General features: G+C 40.1%; 1 protein-coding gene across 3 annotated transcripts in view; it reads right to left on the reverse strand.

Annotated features, from left to right (window-relative positions):
* PPHLN1 (periphilin 1) overlaps nt 1-27,125 on the reverse strand; it is a 95,159-nt gene that overhangs the window by 25,912 nt on the left and 42,122 nt on the right. For all 3 annotated transcript variants that reach the window (XM_075857049.1, XM_075857047.1, XM_075857048.1), the window contains exons 7-9: nt 18,144-18,226; nt 17,414-17,545; nt 10,327-10,467 (exon numbers count right to left, since the gene is read on the reverse strand). In XM_075857049.1, the coding sequence (XP_075713164.1) occupies nt 10,327-10,467; nt 17,414-17,545; nt 18,144-18,226 (356 nt within the window). The remainder of the gene's footprint in view (nt 1-10,326; nt 10,468-17,413; nt 17,546-18,143; nt 18,227-27,125) is intronic.

Raw genomic sequence — 27,125 nt, forward strand, 5'->3', positions numbered from 1 at the left:
ATCAGCAAAAACTTGTTATGAATGACTTGCTCAGATTTTCCGCAGGAAATACAAAACGAGATTCCGTGCAAATGAGATGTGAATTACTGAATGAAATAAGATAGTGAAAATGTAAAACTAGTAAAGGCTAAATAAACAGACGCTGTAAGTTAAAGAGGCTCTGTCACCAGATTTTGCAACCCCTATCTGCTATTGCAGCAGATAGGCGCTGCAATGTAGATTACAGTAACGTTTTTATTTTTAAAAAACAAGCATTTTTGGCCAAGTTATGACCATTTTTGTAGTTATGCAAATGAGGCTTGCAAAAGTCCAAGTGGGTGTGTTTAAAGTAAAAGTCCAAGTGGGTGTGTTTAAAAGTAAAAGTCCAAGTGGGCGTGTATTATGTGCGTACATCGGGGCGTTTTTAATACTTTTACTAGCTGGGCGCTCTGACGAGAGGTATCATCCACTTCTCTTCAGAACGCCCAGCTTCTGACAGTGCAGATCTGTGACGTCACTCACAGGTCCTGCATCGTGTCGGCCACATCGGCACCAGAGGCTACAGTTGATTCTGCAGCAGCATCAGCGTTTGCAGGTAAGATCGACTTACCTGCAAACGCTGATGCTGCTGCAGAATCAACTGTAGCCTCTGGTGCCGACACGATGCAGGACCTGTGAGTGACGTCACAGATCTGCACTGTCAGAAGCTGGGCGTTCTGAAGAGAAGTGGATGATACTTCTCGTCAGAGCGCCCAGCTAGTAAAAGTAGTAAACACGCCCCGATGTACGCACATAATACACGCCCACTTGGACTTTTACTTTAAACACACCCACTTGGACTTTTGCAAGCCTCATTTGCATAACTACAAAAATGGTCATAACTTGGCCAAAAATGCTCGTTTTTTAAAAATAAAAACGTTACTGTAATCTACATTGCAGCGCCGATCTGCTGCAATAGCAGATAGGGGTTGCAAAATCTGGTGACAGAGCCTCTAAGTATGAAATGTGAATCAGTATCCGTGTCACAAGGAGGGAGGAGCAGCTGGTTGTCACAGAGTCACCTCCTGACTTAGTATGTAAATTTTGATTTAACTACTTACATACAGCAATGCCCTTCTAGCTAACCGTATAGGAAGACTCTCCACTAGTGAACACTTCATTTCACTTTATTCTATATAAATGCTAATTTCATCAACACTTTATTTATAGAAATTAAGTTACGTGTTTTTCTTCTCCATTCACTCCAAAGGATAAATTGTGAATACTCTTGTACATGCAAAAAGACCACAACAAGATAATGGTTGCTGAATTGTCCTGTTCAGCATACTGAAATGTTTCACTATTATGGCACTGGTTATAAAAGGGGTTGTCCATGACAACTGATAACCTATCCACAGAAAAGGTCATCAGGATATGATCGGTGGGGGTCCGACACTCGGACCCAGCACCGATCAGCTTCATCCGGGCACCAGACTTCTATGCCGAAAGCTCCGGTCACGGAATAGAGGCCGAGCTGCAGTTAGGGCTGTGCAATTAATCGAAAAATAATCTAAATCCAAATTCAGGTTAATTAATCGATGTCATCTTGCGAATTTCGGTTTTATCAATTCTTTTCTCCCGGTTTAAACAGTTGAATGCGATGGTAGAGCAGGGGACCTTTAACAGTAATGGCAACATTAGGATTAATGTGGGTCACATTAACCCCAATGTTCCTCAATGCTGGCTGAAACAACTACTAGTGCCTTTATTTCAGGCTTTTATTCTGCTCTAATACCTGCCTGGGGCTTTCCTCTCAGTGACTACACTGTCTTGCGGTCCTGATTTCAAACTTAAGGAGCGAACGACACAGGCACATCAACAGGAACCCACTGCCTGTGCCGCTCGTATCATTCTTCTCCCTCCAAGTGGCAGTGGAAACAGGAGGCAGAACTCAGCTCATCACTGGTGGCAGTGGGAAATGAGGTAGAGCGTTCCTTCCTTCTAGTGTGACGCGCCCACGATTAATTACGAGCAGGGCGGTCACTGAAGGAAGAGAACATCGCAGGCGCTCTACAGTAATCGTGCCATGTTGCGGACACACAGCTTAGTCTCTAAATATGTAAATTGACGGTATTGAACTGTTTCCCAGTGCACAGCATCGAAATTTCGATGCAGCCCTATACTGATGACCTATTCTGTGGATAGGTCATCAGTTGTCCGGTCGTGGACAACCCCTTTAACGGAGCATATCTACAATGCTGCGGATCATTTCCAGTATTGATGTGCAGTGCCGCTTGTGTCATTTTTCAAGCAGTAGCTTATTAAATGCTAAAATCATCATTGTACTGTTCCTGATGGGTCTGTTTTATGAAATACTCCCCCATAAAATAATGCTGGTGCACCTTTTGTTAGAACGCTGTGTTGTGGCGTTCCTCAGTTTATTTAAACATTTCCAGGAAAAATAACAGACAACTGGGTGTTGATATTCCATAGGAACTAGGGAGCGAATATATATGGGCAATTTGGACCTGATCAGAACGCTCGTCGGGAAAGGGGCATACATAAGGCCCAAAATATGGTGTAAAGTATAGTACCCTTTTATTGCTCCATATGTATTTTTAGCGGATGATAGTGAAGTAGAGAACAGGTGTCCCCCGTCCGCGCCACATCCAGGCAAAGACTCAGTGGACAGGTGTCCGGGATTATGGAAATAGCCAAGCTCACTTTGCTACACTGTTTCCTGGACTCTTATGCCAAGCTCGCTGTGCTCCGCTGTTTTTGTAACTCCAATTCACTGAGTTCCATAAACAGCATAGCACAGCGAGCACAGTTTCCATAATTCCGGCCACCTCTCCACTGAGCCCCAGACGGAGACAGGGAACCCCCATTCTTAAGATAGGTGTGGGTCTGACAGGTGGTACCTGCATCTATCCTACATTTATGCCATATCCACAGGATATGCCATAAATCTCGAAGATGGAAATAACCCTTTAATGATCATCTTCTAGTTGGATCCCCTGAGTATGGGTGCTGCATATACAGAGCTGAATGTCATTTAGCTTTTGGCGCTGCACCCATTTTCCACAGTGAACGCTATGAATTAACTTAAGGAGGCTCTGTCACCAGATTTTGCAACCCCTATCTCCTATTGCAGCAGATCGGCGCTGCAATGTAGATAAGAGTAAAGTTTTTTGTTTTTTTAAAACGAGCATTTTTGGCCAAGTTAAGACCATTTTTGTATTTATGTAAATGAGGCTTTCTAAAGTACAACTGGGCGTGTTTAAAGTTAAAGTACAACTGGGCGTGTATTATGTGTGTTACATCTGGGCGTTTTTACTTCTTTTACTAGCTGGGTGTTGTGTATAGAAGTATCATCCACTTCTCTTCACAATGACCAGCTTCTGACAGTGCACAGACACAGCGTGTTCTCGAGAGATCACGCTGTGACGTCACTCACTTCCTGCCCCAGGTCCTGCATCGTGTCGGACGAGCGAGGACACATCGGCACCAGAGGCTACCTTTGATTCTGCAGCAGCATCGGCGTTTGCAGGTAAGTCGATGTAGCCAGTGCCATTTGTCCACTCACGATACACTTTCACTAGAGCAGCACGCGAACAGTTCATAAACTGCAGAGATTAAGTCCCACACAGACTTTACCGAAGTGTCGGGAGTGTGAATAGACATCGCGTCCTGGCTGGAGGTGATGTCTATTCACTCTCAAGACACTTCAGTAAAGTTAATGTGGGTGCACGTGACAACACAGCGAGATAACGCTGTGCTGAGTACAAATAGACATGAATGAAGAGAAGCGTATGACGCTGATTGGTCACTGATCAGCGTCATACACTTCTCTTTACAACGCCCACATGGCCAAACGCTAAAATACGCCCAGTTGGGCATTAAGAAAGCAATTAGCATAAATCTAAAATTGCTCATAACTTGCTCAAAAATTATCGTTTTTCAAACTAAAAACCACTGTTGTTATCTACATTACAGCGTCGATCACATTATCTAGGAGATAGGGCACTTATAATGTGGTGACAGAGCCTCTTTAACCCCTTCCCGACATTTGACGTATCCATACGCCAAAGTCGGGTAGGGGAAGTGAACCCGTTCAATACGATGCCAGTCGATGTAGCTACTTACCTGCAAATGCTGATGCTGCTGCAGAATCAACTGTAGCCTCTGGTCCGATGTGTCCTCGCTTGTCCGACAGGATGCAGGACCTGGGGCAGGAAGTGAGTGACGTCACAGCGTGATCTCTCGAGAACACGCTGTGTGTCTGCACTGCCAGAAGCTGGGCGTTGTGAAGAGAAGTGGATGATACTTCTATACACAACGCCCAGCTAGTAAAAGTAGTAAAAACTACCAGATGTACATACACAATACACGCCCAGTTGGACTTTTACTTTAAACACGCCCAGTTGTACTTTAGAAAGCCTCATTTACATAAATACAAAAATGGTCATAACTTGGCCAAAAATGCTCGTTTAAAAAAAAAATAAAAATTTTTTTTACTCTTATCTACATTGCAGCGCCTATCTGCTGCAATAGGAGGTAGGGGTTGCAAAATCTGGTGACAGAGCCTCTTTAAGTAAGTATATTTCAGCTCTGCGTAAAATCACAGATAAAACACTTTATAAAATATCATGCTGAGTTTGTGCAGCTCGACAATATATGTATGTTGGTAAGAGCACCAAATGGAATCTATAGTTTTTTGTTTTACTATTGCTACACATTGAATAGATTGTACTAGGAAACGGCTTTTGGTATCTTTCAAAAGTGAGATGCAGGATAGTGAGAGCTCCTAGCTAGGTGAGAACTAGAACAGTCAGTGGTGCAAATAGAAGGGAGGGGGCTCCCATAAAAATAGATTAAAATGGGCCCCCCATTGTGATGTCTATTTTGCCACCCAAAACGGAACAGTTTTATCCCTCCACACTCTTTTGGCCAATTCCCCACACCCATGTTTTCAAACAATGCAGTCCCTCTGGAGAGTGAAGTCCTGCGCAGGTTCTCACCACGCAGTAGCAAAGGGGACGGGACCAACCAGGGCTTTGCCCTCTACCCAGCAGGCACAAGTATAAAATAAATCAGTATTAATTTAAAAATGAAGTACAGCAATGCAATGAGTGCAGACTCCATGATCACTGATGGTCTCCACATAGACAGTACTACTCATGTCCCTAATAAATCGAATTAGTAAAGTATTTCCCGTGTAAGTGTTTACCGAAATAGTCACCAAAACACCACTAATACGCCGTAGAGACTCCGCATTCTAGTTGTGCGCTAGAACAAGGATTATACTGTTGAATGGATCTCATTTATTCTGCAATGACAAAGATATGCTTTTAGCTGGATGGTGAAATCAGTGGAGCAGAAATGTGCAGCGAGGAGCTCAACCAAAATAAACACTTCACAGGTCCCTAGGCCGAGAGGTTGAAAGCTTACCTTCCACACATTTATTTATTGCCTGTGTTTATCTAGACATTTATATCGCACTCCCAAAAGGAAAAAGGAGGAAAAGAATTCAAAACGCTATTTCAAAATACAGATGATAAAATGTCTACAAAATACTTTATATGGGCACGTAAAGAAAACACAGAATGGGATAATGTTTCGGTGTATACAAAATTCCCAGACTTCAGTAGCAGCATTTTATAAAATATAAAGTCTAGCGTTTGACCAATATTTGATCGGCAGTGAGGCGCAGTAATGAAGTCATCCAAAATATTGCTAACATTGGATTTATAGGAAACCTTAAAGAGGCTCTGTCACCAGATTTTGCAACCCCTATCTGCTATTGCAGCAGATAGGCGCTGCAATGTAGATTACAGTAACGTTTTTATTTTTAAAAAACGAGCATTTTTGGCCAAGTTATGACCATTTTTGTAATTATGCAAATGAGGCTTGCAAAAGTCCAAGTGGGTGTGTTTAAAAGTAAAAGTCCAAGTGGGCGTGTATTAGGTGCGTACATCGGGGCGTTTTTAATACTTTTACTAGCTGGGCGCTGTGAAGAGAAGTAACATCCTCTTCTCTTCAGAACGCCCAGCTTGTGACAGTGCAGATCTGTGACGTCACTCACAGGTCCTGCATCGTGTCGGCCACATCGGCAGCAGAGGCTACAGTTGATTCTGCAGCAGCATCAGCGTTTGCAGGTAAGATCGACTTACCTGCAAACGCTGATGCTGCTGCAGAATCAACTGTAGCCTCTGGTGCCGATGTGGCCGTCACGATGCAGGACCTGTGAGTGACGTCACAGATCTGCACTGTCACAAGCTGGGCATTCTGAAGAGAAGAGGATGTTACTTCTCTTCACAGCGCCCAGCTAGTAAAAGTATTAAAAACGCCCCGATGTACGCACATAATACACACCCACTTGGACTTGTACTTTTAAACACACCCACTTGGACTTTTGCAAGCCTCATTTGCATAATTACAAAAATGGTCATAACTTGGCCAAAAATGCTCGTTTTTTAAAAATAAAAACGTTACTGTAATCTACATTGCAGCGCCTATCTGCTGCAATAGCAGATAGGGGTTGCAAAATCTGGTGACAGAGCCTCTTTAAGCAACTTAAAGTGGAGCTTCATATTAGCATTTTAATAGCTGCTTTAACAGTAAGTCCTTAAAGGGGTACTCGGGTTTCATGAAGTAAAGGTTATGTTTTGTAAATGTAAGTTATACAGTTTTTCTAACATACTTTCTAAGTTAATTCCTCCTGGTTTTCAAGATCTCTGCTTCTGGTCATTCAATCAAAACTTTTTGTTGTTTACTTGCAGTGGATAGAAATCTATCCTGATGATGTGAGGTTTACACAGATGCACGGCTCGACACAGCTCTGATACGCATACTGTACCTGCAACGAGCCGTGCGCCTGTCTGTCCATCACATAACTACTTATTGGGGAGTTGCAGCACCTTACATACAACTGAAATATATTGATTGACACCGGCTTCCGAAATTCTAGGAAAAAGTTTAAAAACGGAGTATGTCGGATATATGGGACACTGTTAGAGCAGTAAGATCGACCACTCGTCACTATTTTAGCGATCAAACAGAATGGATTAATTTCACATTTCATTTTTAAAATCTAGACCATTTAATGCACGGAAAATCTACACTACTCTGGAAGGTAACCTGGCATTGTGTAAAAAACAACAGAAAAGGTGCAATGTCCTTGTCCTAAATTGTCATTCCCCGTATGATTTGCTCTGCTAAGGCAGCGTGAGGAAGTGTGTCAAGTAAGCCAAAGAGAAAGGTTACAGGGAACATTTTATATTTTATATCTAAACACATTTGCTGGCTTTCAACCTGTAACTTGATTCAGAAGTCTTCCATGGAAAATGTTATGCAGGGAACATTTCATCCAGGCTCTGAAGTCACTGCTGACATACATACTGTAAAGTCCATTTATGATTTCAGACATTATCAAACGTTAAAACAGAAGAGAAGTTCTATACCCGGCACGTCCATACTAACAGCCTAATTTTTATAGCAAAGTAAACCTATATATACACAGACTCAAAAACTTGAAAGTGATTTTTTAGGTTTTTTGTTACCCAACTTTCTAGTATACTTTGCGTTTTATCTCCTCCACATTTTCCCGATATCGGTCTCATTCCATTACATGGCAACATTCTCGTTTACATGTACAGTGAAGGAAATAAGTATTTGATCCCTTGCTAATTTTGTAAGTTTGCCCACTGTCAAAGACATGAACAGTCTAGAATTTTTAGGGTAGGTTAATTTTACCAGTGAGAGATAGATTATATTTAAAAAAAAAAACAGAAAATCACATAGTCAAAATTATATATATTTATTTGCATTGTGCACAGAGAAATAAGTATTTGATCCCTTTGGCAAACAAGACTTAATACTTGGTGGCAAAACCCTTGCTGGCAAGCACAGCAGTCAGACGTTTTTTGTAGTTGATGATGAGGTTTGCACACATGTTAGATGGAATTTTGGCCCACTCCTCTTTGCAGATCATCTGTAAATCATTAAGATTTCGAGGCTGTCACTTGGCAAATCGGATCTTCAGCTCCCTCCATAAGTTTTTGATGGGATTAAGGTCTGGAGACTGGCTAGGCCACTCCATGACCTTAATGTGCTTCTTTTTGAGCCACTCCTTTGTTGCCTTGGCTGTATGTTTTGGGTCATTGTCGTGCTGGAAGACCCAGCCACGAGCCATTTTTAATGTCCTGGTGGAGGGAAGGAGGTTGTCACTCAGGATTTGACGGTACATGGCTCCATCCATTCTCCCATTGATGCGGTGAAGTAGTCCTGTGCCCTTAGCAGAGAAACACCCCCAAAACATAATGTTTCCACCTCCATGCTTGACAGTGGGGACGGTGTTCTTTGGGTCATAGGCAGCATTTCTCTTCCTCCAAACACGGCGAGTTGAGTTAATGCCAAAGAGCTCAATTTTAGTCTCATCTGACCACAGCACCTTCTCCCAATCACTCTATGAATCATCCAGATGTTCATTTGCAAACTTCAGACGGGCCTGTACATGTGCCTTCTTGAGCAGGGGGACCTTGCGGGCACTGCAGGATTTTAATCCATTACGGCGTAATGTGTTACCAATGGTTTTCTTGGTGACTGTGGTCCCAGCTGCCCTGAGATCATTAACAAGTTCCCCACCGTGTAGTTTTCGGCTGAGCTCCCACCTGCCTCAGGATCAAGGATACCCCACGAGGTGAGATTTTGCATGGAGCCCCAGATCGATGTCGATTGACAGTCATTTTGTATGTCTTCCATTTTCTTACTATTGCACCAACAGTTGTCTCCTTCTCACCCAGCGTCTTACTTATGGTTTTGTAGCCCATTCCAGCCTTGTGCAGGTCTATGATCTTGTCCCTGACATCCTTAGAAAGCTCTTTGGTCTTGCCCATGTTGTAGAGGTTAGAGTCAGACTGATTCATTGAGTCTGTGGACAGGAGTCTTTTATACAGGTGACCATTTAAGACAGCTGTCTATAATGCAGGCACCAAGTTGATTTGGAGCGTGTAACTGGTCTGGAGGAGGCTGAACTCTTAATGGTTGGTAGCGGATCAAATACTTATTTCTCTGTGCACAATGCAAATAAATATATATCATTTTGACTATGTGATTTTCTTTTTTTTTTTTTATATATAAATATATAATCTATCTCTCACTGGTAAAATTAACCTAGCCTAAAAATTCATGACTGACAGTGGGCAAACTTACAAAATCAGCAAGGGATCAAATACTTATTTCCTTCACTGTAGATGCTAAAAACCTGTGCAGACCTATTATTTCTCACAACAGAGAGCTTGCTACATTTGTATCTAGTCAAGGAGATCCTCTGTGAACTAAATACATTGAGAGCGCCTACAGGTGGCAGGAGGGAGCAGATTTTCGCTGGGATCCTCACTGGTGGGGTTAAAGAAGTTCAACCGCCACCAGTCGAACATGGCCTATGAATTTGAGTTGTTGAGTACAGAACATTGCTCACATTGTCGGAAATTTCAGGCTAGGACAAAAATATAGAAATAAATCAACAGACTACAGGCTGTTTTATAACAGCTTGGAATTAACTTTCACACTATAGACCAGAATTCTGAAATTTTCGGAAAGATTTGAAGGAGGAAGGGGAAATTGTGAGAACACCGATATATTAAGCAATTGTGATTTATGCAAATCCCAGATATATTTGTGAAGATTAAAGGGGTATTCCATCTCCTTAATCATTGCTAATATCACAGCTAAACATCAATATATTAACTTTGCCAAATTACTTCATTTTGCAGAAATTAACCATTCTCCAGTAAATTCTTGATCTCCACCTTGGGATCCCCTTTTAGTTTGCAGTTCGTTGTCAAGGGTTATGGCTACAGCAGAAGTTTTGCAGTGGTGGCCGCGCTTGTACAGTTTGGCACATCCGTTTATTGTAGAGGCTGAGTTTTGGGAGCACCCGGCCCCGCCACATCTCTCCATCTCTACAGTGGTCTATGAGTGGCTCCAGGGCATGCGCGCGCTTAACATACATTGCTGAAGCTGCTATTGCAGAATGAGGAGCGCGCGCAGTCAGGACAGCAGCGCGATCACATAATCACATCACCGCTGACCTGAAGTGTCATTTAAACAGAGGAGTACTGCCCAGAGAGCAGCAAACGCTTAAGTGGCAGGCACAAGCGGCCCAGGACTAAAGGTAAAAGGGGAGATGCAAATATCACTTTCAGTACAACTATATTATATAAAAGTCTCAAGAAGTTTACCCATCACGTCATTGTATACCAATGCCATACCCTGGTGTAAATAGTTATTTATGACCGGTGAAGTTATAAAACCAAAGATGTTAAAATGATATTGTTTGGCATAAGCGTATTATGCTAATCTTACCTCTTCAATTTCCTTTGTTTTTGCTGCAATTGCTTTTGAGCGGTTGCCGAGTGAAGAAGTTTCATAAAGTTCTGGATTTACAGAAACGGTCGCTTCAGCGTCTGCTGTTTGATCGGCATAAAATGCACTTGATGAGCCAGCCTTGGAAGCAAATGTACAATATTTTACTAAATAAGCACGTTTGACACGTTACAATTTACAACAGACAATGAAAGATTAGCGAAAGACGTTCTGGGCGGATTTGTCGTGACATTTTACAGAATAATACAATTATTTTAAACCCCAATCTACATGTAGTGAAGAAAAAAAAAAAAATCGGTGTTGATTTGAGGGCATGTTGCAGATTTTGAAGTCTGCAGCATGATCATTCTGTTTCACAATTGTGGTGGATTTATACCGCAGATTTCATCCTTTGCAAATTACAACTGTGATTCGCTGTTCACTTGCTGCAAAATCCATGGTGGAAAATACCAACCATGTCGCAACCCACACCATTTTTTTTAATATAGAAGTTTGGGAACTATTTTCTGGTCATCCTATGGAGATAAAGCTTTAGCTGCAACAATGGCTATTCCTGTAGCTTTGGGAATTTTGGCCACAACTGAGCTTTTACTGCAGCCATATATTAAAGATAGCCATAGTGAAATATAAGCTACATAGTGAATTGGGTTTATCACATACACCGTGATTTTGAGTCGATTGCCCAATAAATATTACAGAATATGTTGTAAGCATTAAGAAAGATTTCTAGTGAAATAATTCTCATTTCAGTAAATTCTGAATGGGTACAAAAGCCAAATTTAATGTTATTACTTTCCTTCTTTCATGCTAAGATATGATCCCTTGGAGTTATAGGCCCAAAGTCCGTCAGGTGCTGCATTGTCATAAAAATCTTGTTGGGATTCAAAGCACTATCAAACTCAATCTCCACATCCTAACTGGCTAGAATAGTAGCAAATATGTGTGGAAGAGGATATATTCTCTAAAGTAGAATGCCCCTAAATATAGTCATTTTTGACCCATAGAAGACATTTAGCAATTTAGAGAGGAAACTTAGAAAAAATGACAAACTTAACCGTTTTCTAGACTCAAAGATCAACCAAACCAGAAGATTTCCCACCTATCAAATGTGCTGATGAGACAGTGTATGGCCAGTTTAAAGGGAATGTATCAGCAGGTTCCCTCAGACCTTTCCGTCAGGGGAACCCATGAACGGAAACCAAACGGGAACCATAGCTTTCCGTTTGCATTACCAATGATTTCAACAGTAAAGCTTCCGTTGCTAATTATTTCTGTTTGTCTTCGTTCTGCAAGGTTTCAGTTTTTTCGGCGGAATCAATAGCGCAGTCAACTTTTTACATTTGTTCGCCTGTTGCTTCTTGCAAGCTGGCTAATAAAACGTCAACTGTTCCTGTATCCTCTGCTTCTGTCCACACAGGCTGGAGACAGAACAGGAATAGAGGAAGCGAAAGCTCAAGGAACCAGTGAGGGGGGAAGCTTCGCCCACTGCCCACCCCTGTGCAGCACTGGAGAGGGTATGTGCCTTCTGGAGAAGCTGTGTAAATGTATAGAGTGCTGTGATCAACTATTTGCCCCTCACCCAATTTCTTCTATTTATCACATTCAAATATTTCAGATCATCCAACTAATTTTAATATAAGATGAAGACATTTATCTTATAAGGTTTTATTTTAACATGGAAGCAGTTGTGTGACAGATGCCACTGTACAGAATCTGTCACAGGTATATGTTAAACGCACACCTCGTGGTGTTTCCCCAGTGCCGAAGACTACGGGACTGAAGAAGCCCCTGATGTCACTGTCCATATATGCCGTGTGTGTGTATATATATTTATCTATCACACATACATATATATATGTATGTGCGTGTATGTAGTAAATATATATGTGCGTGTGTGTGTCAGCAAAGAGACAGCAGCACTCGGTTTTCAGAATAGTCCAATAATAAAGGGTGCCAGCTAATAGTCTTGAGCCAAAGACAATGTAGACATCCCAGAAATAAATCCAGCAGCACTCCGGTAATCAAGGTGAAAAAAATGTGGTTTATTGTGCCAACATGGCAAGTGCAACGTTTCCGTCCCACCTTGGGACCTTTTTCAAGCATGTATGTATATGTATATATATATATATATATACATACACATACATACATACATACACACACACACACATATATACACACACACACGTCTATGTGTGCATATGTGCAGTGGATAAAAAGTCTACACCCCTGTTAAAATGCCAAGTTTTTGTCATGTCAAAAAATCAGTACAAGATGAATCATTTCAGAACTTTTCCACCTTTAATGTGACCCATAATCTGTACAATTCCATTGAAAAACAAACTGAAATCATTTAGAGGGGAAAAATAAAAATAACAAAACTAGAATAATGTGGTTGCATAAGTGTGGACACCCTCTTATAATTGGGGATGTGGTTGTGTTCAGAATTAGCCAATCACATTTAAAAACTCAGTAGACAGTACACAGCTGGCATTATTTAAAGTGATTCTGAGTAACTCCATATAAAGTTCAGCTGTTCTATTAGGATTTTCCTGACATTTTCTTTGTTGCATGTGACAGCAAAAGCCATGGTCCGTAAAGAGCTTACAACACATCAAAGGGATCTGATTGTTGAAAGGCATCAGTCAGGTGAAGGGTACCAAAGAATTTCCAAGGCATTACCATGGAACACAGTCATCAAGAAGAGGATTACATTTGGCACAACAGTGACATTACCAAGAACTGGATGTCCCTCAAAACTTGATAAAAACACAAGACGAAAATTGGTCCGGGAGGCTACCAAGATGCCTACAGTAACATTAAAGGAGCTGCACGACTTTCTGGCAGGTACTGGTTGTGTAGTGCATGTGACAACAATCTCCCGTATTCTTCATATGTCTGGGCTGTGGGGTAGGGTGGCAAGATGGAAGCCTTTTCTAACAAAGAAAAACATCCAAGACCGGCTATGTTTTGCAAAGACCTACATCAAGTCTGCCAAAAGCATGTGGGAAAACGTGGTATGGTCGGATGAGACCACGGTTGAACTTTTTAGCCATAATTCCAAAAGGTGTGTTTGGCGCAAAGCCAACACTGCACATCACCAAAAGAACTCCATACCCACAGTGAAGCATGTTGGAGGCAACATTTTGCTTTGGGGCTGTTTTTCTGCAGCTGGAACTGGGGCTTTAGTCAAGGTGGAGGGAATTATGAACAGTTCCAAATATCAGTCAATATTGGCACGTAATCTGCAGGCCTCTGCTAAAAAGCTGAAGATGAAGAGGAATTTCACCTTTCAGCACGACAACGACCCAAACCATAACTCCAAATCAACAAAAGAATGGCTTCACCAGAAGATCATCAAAGTTTTGGAATGGCCCAGCCAGAGCCCAGACCTGAATCCCATTGAAAATCTGTGGGGTGACCTGAAGAAGGCTGTACACAGGAGATTCCCTCGCAATCTGACAGATTTGCAGCGCTTTTGCAAGGAAGAGTGGGCAACAATTGCCAAGTCAAGATGTGCCATGCTGATAGACTTCTATCCAAAAAGACTGAATGCTGTCATAAAGTCAAAGGGTAATTCAACTAAGTATTAGTTTAATGGTGTGCATATTTATGCAGCCACATCATTTTTGTTATTAATTTTTTTTTACACCCTAAAACATTTCAGTCTGTTTTCAATACAATTGTACAGATTACAGGTGACATTAACGGTGGAAAAAGTTCTGAAATTATTCATCTTGGACTGATTTTGTAACATGACAAAAACTTGTCATTTTACCAGGGGTGTGTAGACACATAGATATATATAGATCTATCTATCTATCTATCTATCTATCTATCTATCTATCTATCTATCTATCTATCTATCTATCTATCTAATCTATCTATCTGTCTGTCTACACACCCCTGGTAAAATGACAGTTTTTTGTCATGTTACAAAATCAGTCCAAGATGAATAATTTCAGAACTTTTTCCACTATATATATATATATATATATATATATATATATATATATATATATATATATATATGTGTGTGTGTGTGTGTGTGTGTGTGTGTGTGTCTCCCTGTATGTTTACATGTATGTATATATGTGTCTGCGGTATATATATATGTGCCTGTTTGCAAATAAATAAATATATATATACACACATAAATAAAAACATTTGCCAGTCACTGTGTGTCTGTATATACAGTGTATGTATACATGTATGTGTATATATATATATATGTTTGTGTATGTAGTATATACATGTGCCTGTGTGTATGTGCCATAGTAGAAACATGTCACATCTAAAAAACACATTTACCATTAAAACCGCATGCAGTGATTGCCACAGTAAAACACACCGTGTAAAAACAGTCTAGAAGTTCATCCATAACTTTTTGTTTAAATGTTTACATTGCAGATATTACAAATTTCACTCTATGAGAACCCCCACCATATAAATACATTAGTTCCACTACAGCTAATACTGAGGGTGTAGTCACACATGTGCAGAGGTGAAACTTGAAGCTTCTGGGCCCCAATGCAAAATCTCATATCTCGGATATGTAACTCTACACATAAAATACTATGTATTTCATAGCAGGACAGTTATATATTTTTGGTTTGTAAAAGTTTGGATTGAATGGTGTAGCGAATGGGTCATGTGGGAATAAATAATATTTACACATTACTTTAGTTATGTACAACTTAGAAGATACAATTTATTTTTAATAAATCAATGTTTTAAATGTGACTTTAATTAAGTTTTAAAATGACTTTTATTAATAAAAAATGTAAAATTTTAAGATACAGCTTCTATATATTCTGTATTATTCCGGCAAAGCCGATTCCGTCAGATCAGCTGCACTGACGGCTCCGGTGAAAGCTGGTCCTGCGTGTCTCTGACACATAGGATCCAGTTAATAACGATCACATCTGAGTTATAAACTTAGATGTGATCGATACTAGCTAGAACCTGCATGTCACAGACACGCAGGACCAGTTTTCACCGGAGCCGTCAGTGCAGCTGATCTGACAGAATCGGCTTTGCCGGAATAATACAGAATATATAGAAGCTATACCTTGAAAAGTAAAAAAGAGTTTTATTTAAAGTTAATTTAAAAATCTCATAAAACATTGATTTATCCCAAAAAATTATTTCTTTTCAAAGGTGTACATAGCCTTTAAGGAAAGGTGGATTAGTAATCAGAGATCTGTTACACAGGGTATGGGATGAAGCAAAAAAAAAAAACCGCAAAGCGGCTTTTGAGTTTTCACCTCTGTTAGAAAATAATAATTTCATAGAATTCTATAAATTACCAAAAATACTTTTTGTTAAATTATATGACTGTTAAGGATATTCGCAAGTCAAACATGCTTATGATGCAACACTTAAGGGGGTTGCCCTAAGATTAACATTTATCACCTCTTCACAGGATTCACGATCACAGTGAGGCCCCATGCACACGACCGTAACACAGTCCGCGGTTTTACGGATCCATTCAGTTCTATTGGCCGAGGACACCTTTCCGTATTGCTACGGATGGGTGTCCATGCCGTAGAACTCTGCTGGGAATTATGGAGCATGTCCGTTTTTCCATGTTTTACAGGCCGTGCTCCCATACTTTGTATGGGAGCACGGACCGAAAATGCAGACGGCCGTCAGTACGGGCATGGTCGTGTGCATGGGGCCTGAGGAGGAGCTTAATGGAGTGGAGGAAGAGAATGCACCCTGCTGCTCCATTTAAAGACTATGGGACTGGCGGAGACCAGCTCCATTCATATTCCCCTCCTCATAGCGATTGTGCAGTGATGAGGAATGGGGTGTTTGGGAGGCCTGTTGTAGTGAGCGGTGGAGGTCCTGTGGATAGGTGATAAATGTTAATCTTGGGACAACTCCTTTAATGTATCACAGTTTTGTGTAAGAAATTTTAAGGTATTTGATATACAAAACACTAATATAACACAAATATATAAAAAGTGTTAGCAACTCAGAAACTCATTTTATCTCTTGCAGGTAATAGGAAGAGGATTTAGGGAATAGGCGTATACATTGGGATAGATTTTATAAATTGGCTCCTAAACTATCATATAACCCATCACATGTAACTATCCAATTTTTCATAATGCATGAACTTTAGTACTCTCCAGTCTATTGAAGAAGACAGGAGTTAGAAAATCCTCCAGATGTCCAAAATGTCAGGCCGAAGTAGCAGATATCTGTATTTTATTGCGGTCTTATCTTAAAATAGGTGATTATTGGAGGGAAGTTATTTGGATTCTGCAATTGGTCTACAATCCGGTATTGTGTATACTGAGTGATTTTATAATTTATTATAACATTATTCGAAAGTCAATGGGTAGAACCCTATTTGTATATATATATATAACAAAAAAAAATTATTGTACGAGAAGTCGGATATTATCCCAACAAAGAAACGCTGGTTGAGAGGTATGGGAAAACAGTTACTGCCTTTGAAGAATTAAAATTTAGGCAAGAGGTAAAAGAAGCATCTCACATAGCGCGAAGAAGACTTTTATCAAAGTCAGCTCATACAAAAAAACATGTGATGGTAAAGCCAATTGAAAATCCCATGACCTGTACCCGAGTGCAGGTGGGTCTGTTATTTATTATGTTTAAATGTATTACATTTCTGTGAATTTTATTTTTTGTGGAGATGTATTTAATAATAAAACTTATTATGGCAAAAAAAAAATCAAATAAATGAGACATTTTAAGGGGTTTTTACCAAATATTTTTATTTTATATAAAATAAAATGTCACAGAAAAAAGTAATTGGTGGCAGTACAACCGCTGGGATCCACGATCCCGAGAATGGGAGAATCCAGTCCCTGTTCTAGGAGAAGGAGACATGGCTCCACTTGTGCAATGACCCTCCACTAAAGTAAATGGGAGACTCCAAAAATGTGATTATATGATATATTGAGGCAACTTATATAGGAGCTTCAAGCCACTAGCACACAACCCCTGACGTATAGTAATTCCCAAAAATGAAACATGCCTGTAATATTAAAAATGTCAGAGAACAATTAATTCAATTAAAAAAAGAAAGTACTTTTACAAATTCTTCTGTTGCGTCTTGTAAGTTGCTTTCAGACACCTTCTCCATTTTCTCAGAAATCCATTTGGAAGCAGCTTCCATAAAAGCACTGTCGACCAGACGACTCGCCTTATCTATTTCTACACTCTGTAAACAGCAAATGAAATGCTTTATGATGTGACAGATAAAGGACTTCCTATTTGTGAGCAATCAACCGTTACCATCTGCGGAACATCTGCTGAGAGATGGAATGTTTGCTCGCCTTACCTAGGTCCCGGAGAGGAAGAGGTGACATAACTGCTACCTTATAGTATAGGCAGTTGTAGCGGAGAGGGCATATATTCTTATAGTACATTGCTCATGTAACCGGCCTGGGCTCATTTGTATTATCAGTATAAAATAGTGAATAGGAAAATGAATGTAAATAGTCTGGAATGTACATTTACAAGAATGTCATTTATACACTTAACAAAAACCAGTCATTTCAAGCCAATATGCTTATTCCTCATTATTGATAGAATTATGTATATAAGTTACTCAAATCAGCTTAATACAAAATGACTATATAAATATAGAGAATACCCAAGCTAAACATTATAAATAGAAGTACATTAAATGTAATCTAATGCAGCCATTTGTATACATCAAGCTATCACACCTATATTCAGCTTTTCATGGTTGGGAAAACCCAATAAGAACTGGGTAAAATACCCCATTGGAAAAACTGTGCAGAAAAAAAACATACCTTTGCCGGAGGAATGCCTACCGAGCTTGATGGAGAAGGATCTTTAGATGATCTTAGAGCATGCGTGCCAGGCCTCTCCTTACCTGAGAGATAAACACAAAGCCACATTATATATATTATAACATCACAATATTTTATATACAGTAAAGCTGGACGGGCAAAAAGGCTGATTTAGACCATTTTCTGCAGACCGTTGGCGTCTTTTCGTGACACGAACGAGCGTGACAGACGCCGATCCAAAGCAGATACTTGTAAAAAAAAATAATTGACCAGTTGTTTGAACAACGGCTGTCGGAAACAACTAATATATGGCCAGCTTAGTTACTACAAATCATAGTCTTCTACCGTTTTAATGAAAAAAAACCCACAGACTGGATTTTGGGTTTCTTTAAGGTGTTGCCCAGTTTCATGTACATAAAACTTTGTCACTACATAATGAAATTGATGTACCTTTTAAATATATATTTAGGGTTAAAGATCATTTTAAAGAGCCTTTCGTGCGGTCAGCGAGTAGAAATATAATTGTTTACATCCAGAGGCTGAAGGCTCACACAGACCTTAGGCCTCATGCACACGACTATAAGGGTTTTCACGGTCCACAAATACGGATCCGACGTCTACGGATACATATTCGTAGCCGTCCGCAATTGTGGAAGCGACAATAGACTTCTACGGGCAAGTCCGTTGGGCAAGTCCGTGCTGCAATTGCAGACAATATTAGGACATGTTCTATATTTTGCGGATCATTTCAACGGGCCAAATACACATCCGTAAATATACGGAAAGGTGTCCGTGGCCAATAGAAATGAATGGGTCGGCAATTTACTCCGTAATTACTGATGAGATCTACGGTCCTGTGCATGGGGCCCAAGACTTATCAATATATACTTTATAACCAAATGTATGTGTACACCCTCATTATTGAGCTCACCCATTGCGTGCAGTCACACCTGTTGCAAACAGGTGCGTAAAATCACAGCACACAGCCTTGCTCTCTCTATAGACAAACATTGCTAGTAGTTTGGCTCATACTGAAAAGCTCAGTGACTTTAAACGTGGCACGGTCATAAGATGCCACCTTTGCCAAAAGTCAGTTTGTGGAATTTCTGATCTGCCCCAGTCAAACGTAAGTGCTATTATTGTGAAGTAGAAGCATCGAGAAATAAAAACAGCTCAACCTCCAAGACAAGCCCATGGCGCGTAAAAATCACCTATTCTGTTGCATTACTCACTGCAGAGTTTTAAACTACCTGTGGAAATGCGATCATCACAAGAACCGTGCGTTAGCAGCTTATGAAATGGGTTTCCATGGTCCAGCAGCTGCATACAAGTCTAAGATCACAATGTGCAATGCCAAGCGTTGGTTATGGTGGTGTAAAGCACGCCGCAACTGGAGAGCAGTGAAACGTGTTCTCTGGAGTGATGAATTCCATTTCAATATCTGTCAGTCTGATGGAAGTCTGGAGGATGCCAGGAGAATGCTACCTCTCGGAATGCATAGTTTGTAGGAGGAGGGATAATACTATGGAGTTGTTTTTCAGGGTTTGGCCTAGGCTCCTTCGTTCCAATGAAGGCAAATCTTAACCCCTACCCGCACCAGGACGTAACTGTCCGTCGTTGCGGGAGGTTACTTACCGCACGAGGACGTATAGTTACTGAGTTTTTCCCGTTGCACACTGTCGGCGACAGTGTGCACCGGGAACGGGGAGGTCAGCTGTCACCGACAGCTGACACTCCCCTCTTGCCGGCCAGTGGTCCTTTGCCGCTGATTTAGGCGAATTAACCCCTTAAATTCGGCGATCGGGTGCAATCGCCGAATTTTGGGGGTTTCTAACATATCGGCAGACCCCGGTCCGAAATTGCGGGGTTTGCCGATAGTTACTATGGCAAACGGAAGCCAAACAATGGCTTCCGGGTCTGCCATGGACGGTAGCCCATCAGGACCAACCTTCGGCTGGTCCTGATAGGCTTCCTGTCAGAGTGACAGGAAGTCACTGTGTCGTTCCCGATGGCACACTGTCCGCGACAGTGTGCATCGGGAACTTGGAGATCAGCTGTCCCCGACAGCTGACACTCCAGTGTTGCCGATTAGCGGCTCATCGCAGCTGATTTAGGCAATTAACCCGTTACATGCGGGGCTCGATTGCGATCTCCGCATGTAGCGGGTTTGTAGCGCATCAGCAGCCCCCATGCAATCGTGGGGGCTTCTGATGCTTGTGATGGCACCCGGGGGCCAGACAACGGCCCCCAAGTCTGCCATGTATGTCAGCCGATGAGGATCAGCCTCTGCTGATCCTCGTAGACCAACTGTCAGAGTGACTGTGACGTCACACTGACAGTTGGAATACGTTACACTACGTAGGTAGTGTAATGTATTCTAGCAGCGATCAGAGCTGCAGGTCAAAAAATGAAAGCGTAAAAAGTAAAAGAAAAGTTAATAAAAATGTTTTATAAAAGTGTAAAAATAAAAGGTTTTGTTTTCCTATAATAAGTCATTTATTATAGGGAAAAAACGAAAACGTTAAAAAAAAATACACATATTTGGTATCACTGTGTTCGTAACGACCCAAACTATGAAACTATAATGTTAATTTTTCCGCACGGTGAACGCCGCAAACAAAATAAACGGAAAACTGTCAGCATCGCTATTTTTTGGTCACCACCCCTCTCAAGATATAGAATAAAAAGTGATCAAAAAGTCACATTTAACCCAAAATGGTACCAATAAAAACTACAACCCGTCCCGCAAAAAACAAGACCTCCCACAGCTTTTTTGACGAAAAAATAAAAAAGTTACGGCTCAGAATAGCGTGTCTCAGAAAATAAATAATTTTATAGAAACTTCATTTTATTGTGCAAACGCTGCAAAACGTAAAAAAACTATACACATATGGTATCGGCGTAATCGTACCGACCGGCAGAATAAATTAAAACGTAATTTATTGCGCACGGTGAACGCTGTAATAAATAAATAATTTAAAGCGCCAAAATCGCAGTTTTTTGGTCACCTTAGCTCTAAAAAAGATCCTGAGGGGCCAAAATGCTCACTATACCCCTAGAAAAATTCCTTGAGGGGTGTAGATTCCAAAATAGGGTCACTTTTGGGGGGTTTCCACTGTTTTGGTCCCTCCGGGGCATTGCAAACCCGACATGGCACTGAAAACCAATCCAGCAAAATCTGCGCTCCAAAATCCAAAAGGCCCTCGTTCCCTCCTGAGCCCTGCTGTGGGTCCAAACATCAGTTTACGACCACATATGGGGTATTGCCGTAATCGGGAGAAATTGCTTTACAAATGTTGGGCGGCTTTTTCTCCTTTATTCCTTGTAAAAATGAAAAAATTCTATGTTTCCACAGAAAAATAGGTGATTTTCATCTTCACAGACTAATTCCACTAAATTCTGCAAAAAAACTGTGGGGTCAAAATGCTAAGTATACCCCTAGAAAAATGCCTTGAGGGGTGTAGTTTTCAAAATGGGGTCACTTTTTGGGGGTTTCGACTGTTTAGGTACCACAAGACCTCCTCAAACCTGACATGGTGCCAAAAATATATTCCTAAAAAAAGGAGGCCCCAAAATCCTCTAGGTGCTCCTTTGCTTCTGCGGCCTGTGTTTCAGTCCATTAGGACACTAGGGCCACATGTTGGATATTTCTAAAATCTGCAGTATCTGGGCAATAAATATTGAGTTGCGTTTCTCTGGTAAAATCTTCTGTGTTACAGATTTTTTTTTATTACAAATGAATTTTGGCAAAAAAAAAATGAAATTTGTAAATTTCACCTCTACGTTGCCTTAATTCCTGTGAAACGCCTAAATGGTTAAAATACTTTCTGAATGTGGTTTTGAATACCTTGAGGGGTGCAGTTTTCAAAATGGGGTGATTTATGGGGACTTTCTAATATATAGGGCCCTCAAAGCCACTTCAGAACTGAACTGGTCCGTGAAAAAATGGCCTATTGAAATTTTATTGAAAATATGAGAAATTGCTGCTAAAGTTCTAAGCCTCGTAACGTCCTAGAAAAATAAGAGTACGTGAAAAAAAATGATGCAAACATAAAGTAGACATATGGGGGATGTTAACTAGTAACTATTTTGTGTGGTATTACTATCTGTTTTACAAGCAAATACATTTAAATTTAGAAAAATGCAAATTTTTGCTAAAATTTTAAGTTTTTCACAAATAAATATTGAATTTATCGACCAAATTTTTTCACTAACCTAAAGTACAATATGTCACAAGAAAACAATCTCAGAATCGCTTGGATAGGTAAAAGCGTTCGAGTTATTACCACATAAAGTGACACATGTCAGATTTGAAAAAATCATCTGTGTCCACAAGGCCAAAACAGGCTGTGTCCTAAAGGGGTTAATGTATTAACATATCAAGACATTTTGGACAATTGTATGCTACTAATTTTGTGGGAAGAGTTTGGGGTTCGGCCCTTTTCTGTTCCGGCATGACTGTGCCCCAGTGCACAAAGAAAGGTCCATAAAGACATGGTTGGGTGAGTTTTGGGTGAAGGAAAGCAAGTGATCTGCACAGAGCCCTGACCTCAACCCCATTGAACACCTTTGGGATGACTTGCAAGCCAGACCTTCTTGTCCAACATCAGCATCTGACCTCACAAATGCTCTTTTGTCTGTCTGGGCACAAATTCCCATAAACACACTCCAAAATCGAATGGAAAGACTTTTCAGAGGAGTGGAGGCTGTTATACCCTGCAAAGAGCGGCCATACTCCATATTAACGCTCATGGTTTTGGAATGGGATGTCCAACAAGTTCATATAGGTGTAAGGGTCAGGTGTCCACGTAATTTTGGCCATATAGTACACGTATTAAAAAAATGACATCTGTCTCCCCACCAACCATGCAGTGCTAGAATGCTATGGACAGCGGATTGTGACAGTGTACAGTATGTACATATAGTGTTTACATGCTGTACAATTTATTTATTTTTTTATAGATCCCTGCCTTTAATTTACTTCATTCAAAGGACAGTTTTAACTGAATGGGCAAAATTATTGATTGTTAAGATTTTCAATTAATAAATGCGACCATGCAAACATTAGAAAAATTACTCTTTTTTCAGTATTTTATGACATATTATTATTGTGGTTTGATTTTTCATTTCCAAACACTACTTCTTCTCAGAAATATATAGCGATCACTATGATCCAACAGAGAATACTGAATCATAGAAAAAAATCGCTACATGTAAATGATCAAAAGTGGAGTGGAATTTTCCAGATCAAAATCACTATCATTTCTAAGACACTAGTATGTAAAGAGTGATTGGAATGGAAACCCTATTAGGAGAGTAGAATCTGTATAGTAACTGTATAGTTATCTAAAGTTAGCCACAAACGTAAAAGAATTTCCACCGACGAGTGATCCAATATTTTGCAATCAAAAGGCTTGTTGAGAAAGAGGCATACACAAGAAGATATTTCACGCCATATTTTAGGTCTACAACCAGAGTCCTAATAACCGAGGGAAATGAAGACGCAAGAACAAGAAGTGTTCTGACCAATGGAGTAGATTTCGATAGGTCAGACCTGTTGTGTTTAATACCATAGACTCTCATGATGGTAAAAGCCTTTAATCGTTATGTCTATGTCTTTTCATTCCATGTAGCAGTGAGGGATGTCAGTCAATGCATGGGGGGTTCTAAACATGTTTCTTTGTTTAAAGTAGCCTTTTCTACTCAAGTTTTCTATCTGGTATCTATTGACCTAAGGGATCCAGAACTGAGCTCTAAGCAATGATGTGCAAACACTCGGCTTAACCCCTTAATGACCGGGCATGTTTGTACCTTAATGACCAAGCCAGATTTGTCAAATCTGGTATGTCTGACTTTATCAGAGAATAACTCTGTGAAAGTTTTGAATATCCAAGTAATTCTGACATTGTTTTTTCGTCACATGTTGTACTTTATTTTAGTGGTAAAAGTAGACTGATATGATTTGCGGAAATTAATTAAAAAATAGAAAAATGGAAGAAATTTTGTAAAAATTACCATTTTCCCCTATTTTTAACTGCAATATGTCACATATGTACACACACACTGTACAATTTTTTTAATTAAATATATATTTCTATCTCTTTACTCCATTTTGGCAGCACTTTTGAAAAAATAAAATAAATTTTCAGCAATTTAGAGGACTTACAAATTGAATAATAATTTAATACATTTTTAAGTACATTTTGTTTTCCGGCACCAAGCCAGGTTTTCAGAGGCTCATAGGTCTCAGAGTGATGGAAACCCCCACAAATGACCCCATTTAGAAAACTAGACCCCTTAAGGTATTTACCTAAGGGTATAGTAAGTATTTTGACCCCACAGTTTTTTGCTAAATTTAATACATAGCAGGTGAAAAAAAAAATAATTTCACTTTTTTTCATAAAAGTATCAGTTTGAAGACCAATTTCTTTGTAAAGCGACCATGAGAATGAAGAAACACACCACAAAATCTATCACCCTCTTTCTCCTGTTTTCAAAAATGCCCCCATTGTGACCCTAATGCGCTGCCTGGACACACGGCAGGACCCAAAATGAAGGGAGCACCCGGAGGCTTTCAGGACTCATATTTTGCTTGAAAATGTTTTAGGCCCCACTGTACATTTGGAGAGGCTTTGAGCTGCCAGAACGATAGAAACTCTCCATAAACGACCCCATTTAGAAAACTAGACCACATAAGGTATTTATTTAGGGGTATAGTAATTATTTTGACCCCACAGTTCTTTGCTAAATTTAATGCATATCAGGTGAAAAAAATAATAATTTCACTTTTTTCATAAAAGTATTTGTTTGAAGACCGATTTCTTTGTAAAGCGACCATGAAAATGAAGAAACACACCCCAAAATCTATCACCCTCTTTCTCCTGTTTTCAAAAATACCCACATTGTGGCCCTAATGCGTTGTTTGGACACACGGCAGGGCCCCAAAGGAAGGGAACACCCGGAGGCTTTCAGGACTCATATTTTGCTTGAAAATGTTTTAGGCCCCACTGTACATTTGGAGAAGCTTTGAGCTGCCAGAATGATAGAAACTCCCCATAAACGACCCCATTTCGAAAACTAGACCCCTTAAGGTATTTATCTAGGGGTATAGTTAGCATTTTGACCACACAGGTTTTTCGCTAAATATATTGAAATTAGTCTGTAAGAATTAAAATGTACTTTTTTTCTGAAACAACATAGAAATTTTTATTATTTACAAGGAATAACGAAGAAAATGCACCCCAACATTTGTAAAGCAATGTCTCCCGATTACGACAATACCCCATATGTGGTAATAAACTGCTGTTTGGACCCACAGCAGGGCTCAGAAGGGAAGGAGCGCCATTTGGATTTATGATTTTGCTGGAATGGTTTTCGGTGCCATGTCGCATTTGCAATGCACTGGAGGGAACAAAACAGTGGAAACCCACCAAAAGTTACCCCATTTTGGAAAAACCTTCAAGGAATTTTTCTAGGGGTATAGTGAGCATTTAGACCCCACGGGTCTTTTGCAGAGTTTATTAGAATTAGGGCGCGAAAATTAATATCAAAATTTTTTCCACTAAAATGTTGCATTTTCTCATTTTCACAAGGGATAAAGGAGGAAAAAAACAACCATTTTTTTATAAAGCAATTTCTCCCGAGTACGGAAATACCCCACATGTGGTCATACGTTTTTTCATTAGAAATGAATTAACCCTTTCAGGACTGATCCATTTTTTGCTTTCATATTTTAGATTTTCACTCCCCGCTTTCCAAGAGCCATAACTTTTTTATTTTTCCATCAATAGAGTGGTGTGAAGGCTTATTTGTTGCGGGACAATCTGTAGTTTTCATTGGTACCATTTTGGGGTACATGCGATTTTTTTTTTGATCACTTTTTATTCAATTTTTTTGCAATCCTGAGCAAAAAACAGGAATTCTGACACCGTTTTTTTAGGTTTTTTTTTGCGGCGCTCACCGTACGCAATAAATGACATTTTTTATTTATTCTGCGGGTTGGTACGATTACGGCGATACCATATGTATATAGGTTTGGTCCTTTTTTTAGCGTTTGCGCAATAAAATGACTTATTTATATAAAAAAAAAAATTGTGTCACCATATTCTGAGAGCTGTAATTTTTTAATTTTTTAGTCAAAAAAGCTGTGTAAGGGCTTGTTTTTTGCGGGACGGATAGAAGTTTTTATTGGTACTATTTTCGGGTACATGCGACTTTTTGATCACTTTTTATTCTTTATTTAGGGAGCGGTGGTGACCCAAAAAATTGCGATTCTGTCGTAGTTTTTTATTGATTTTTTTTGGGGTGTTCATCGTGCGGGAAAAATAACATTATAGTTTTATAGTTGGGTTCGTTACGAACGCGGTGATACCAGATATGTGTACTTTTTTAACGTGTTCATTTTTTTTCTAGAATAAAAGTCTTATTATAGGAAAAAAAGCATTTAGTGTTTATAGAACTTATAACTTTTATTTTTACACTTTTTTTAAAACATTTTTATTACTTTTTTAACTTGTCCCACTAGGGGACACTTAGTCTTGCAGCTTTGATCGCTGCTAGAGTACATTACACTACACACGTAGTGTAATGTACTCTAACTGTCATTGTGACGTGACTGTCACACTGACAGGAAGTGGCTGTTCCTCCGAGGCTTCCGTGCATGGCAACCCGGAGGTCATTATCTGACCTCCGATTGCCGTGACAAGCATCGGTAGCCCCCACGATCACTTCGTGGGGGCTGCTGATGTGCTTCAAACCACTTAAATGCGGCGACGGCAATCCGTCGCCGCACTTAAGGGGTTAACTGCCGAAATCAGCGGCGATGGTCCGCTGTCCGGCAAGACTGATGTCTCAGCTGTCGGGGACAACTGTCAGCGCGGGTCTGTCACTCTGTGTTTACACAGAGTGACAGTTTGAAATGCGGACAAAAATGTACGTCATGGTGCGGGAACTAGCAGCCGACCATGACATACATTTTCGTCC

Source organism: Rhinoderma darwinii, chromosome 3 (genome assembly GCF_050947455.1).
Source record: "Rhinoderma darwinii isolate aRhiDar2 chromosome 3, aRhiDar2.hap1, whole genome shotgun sequence".
Taxonomy (NCBI): domain Eukaryota; kingdom Metazoa; phylum Chordata; class Amphibia; order Anura; family Rhinodermatidae; genus Rhinoderma; species Rhinoderma darwinii.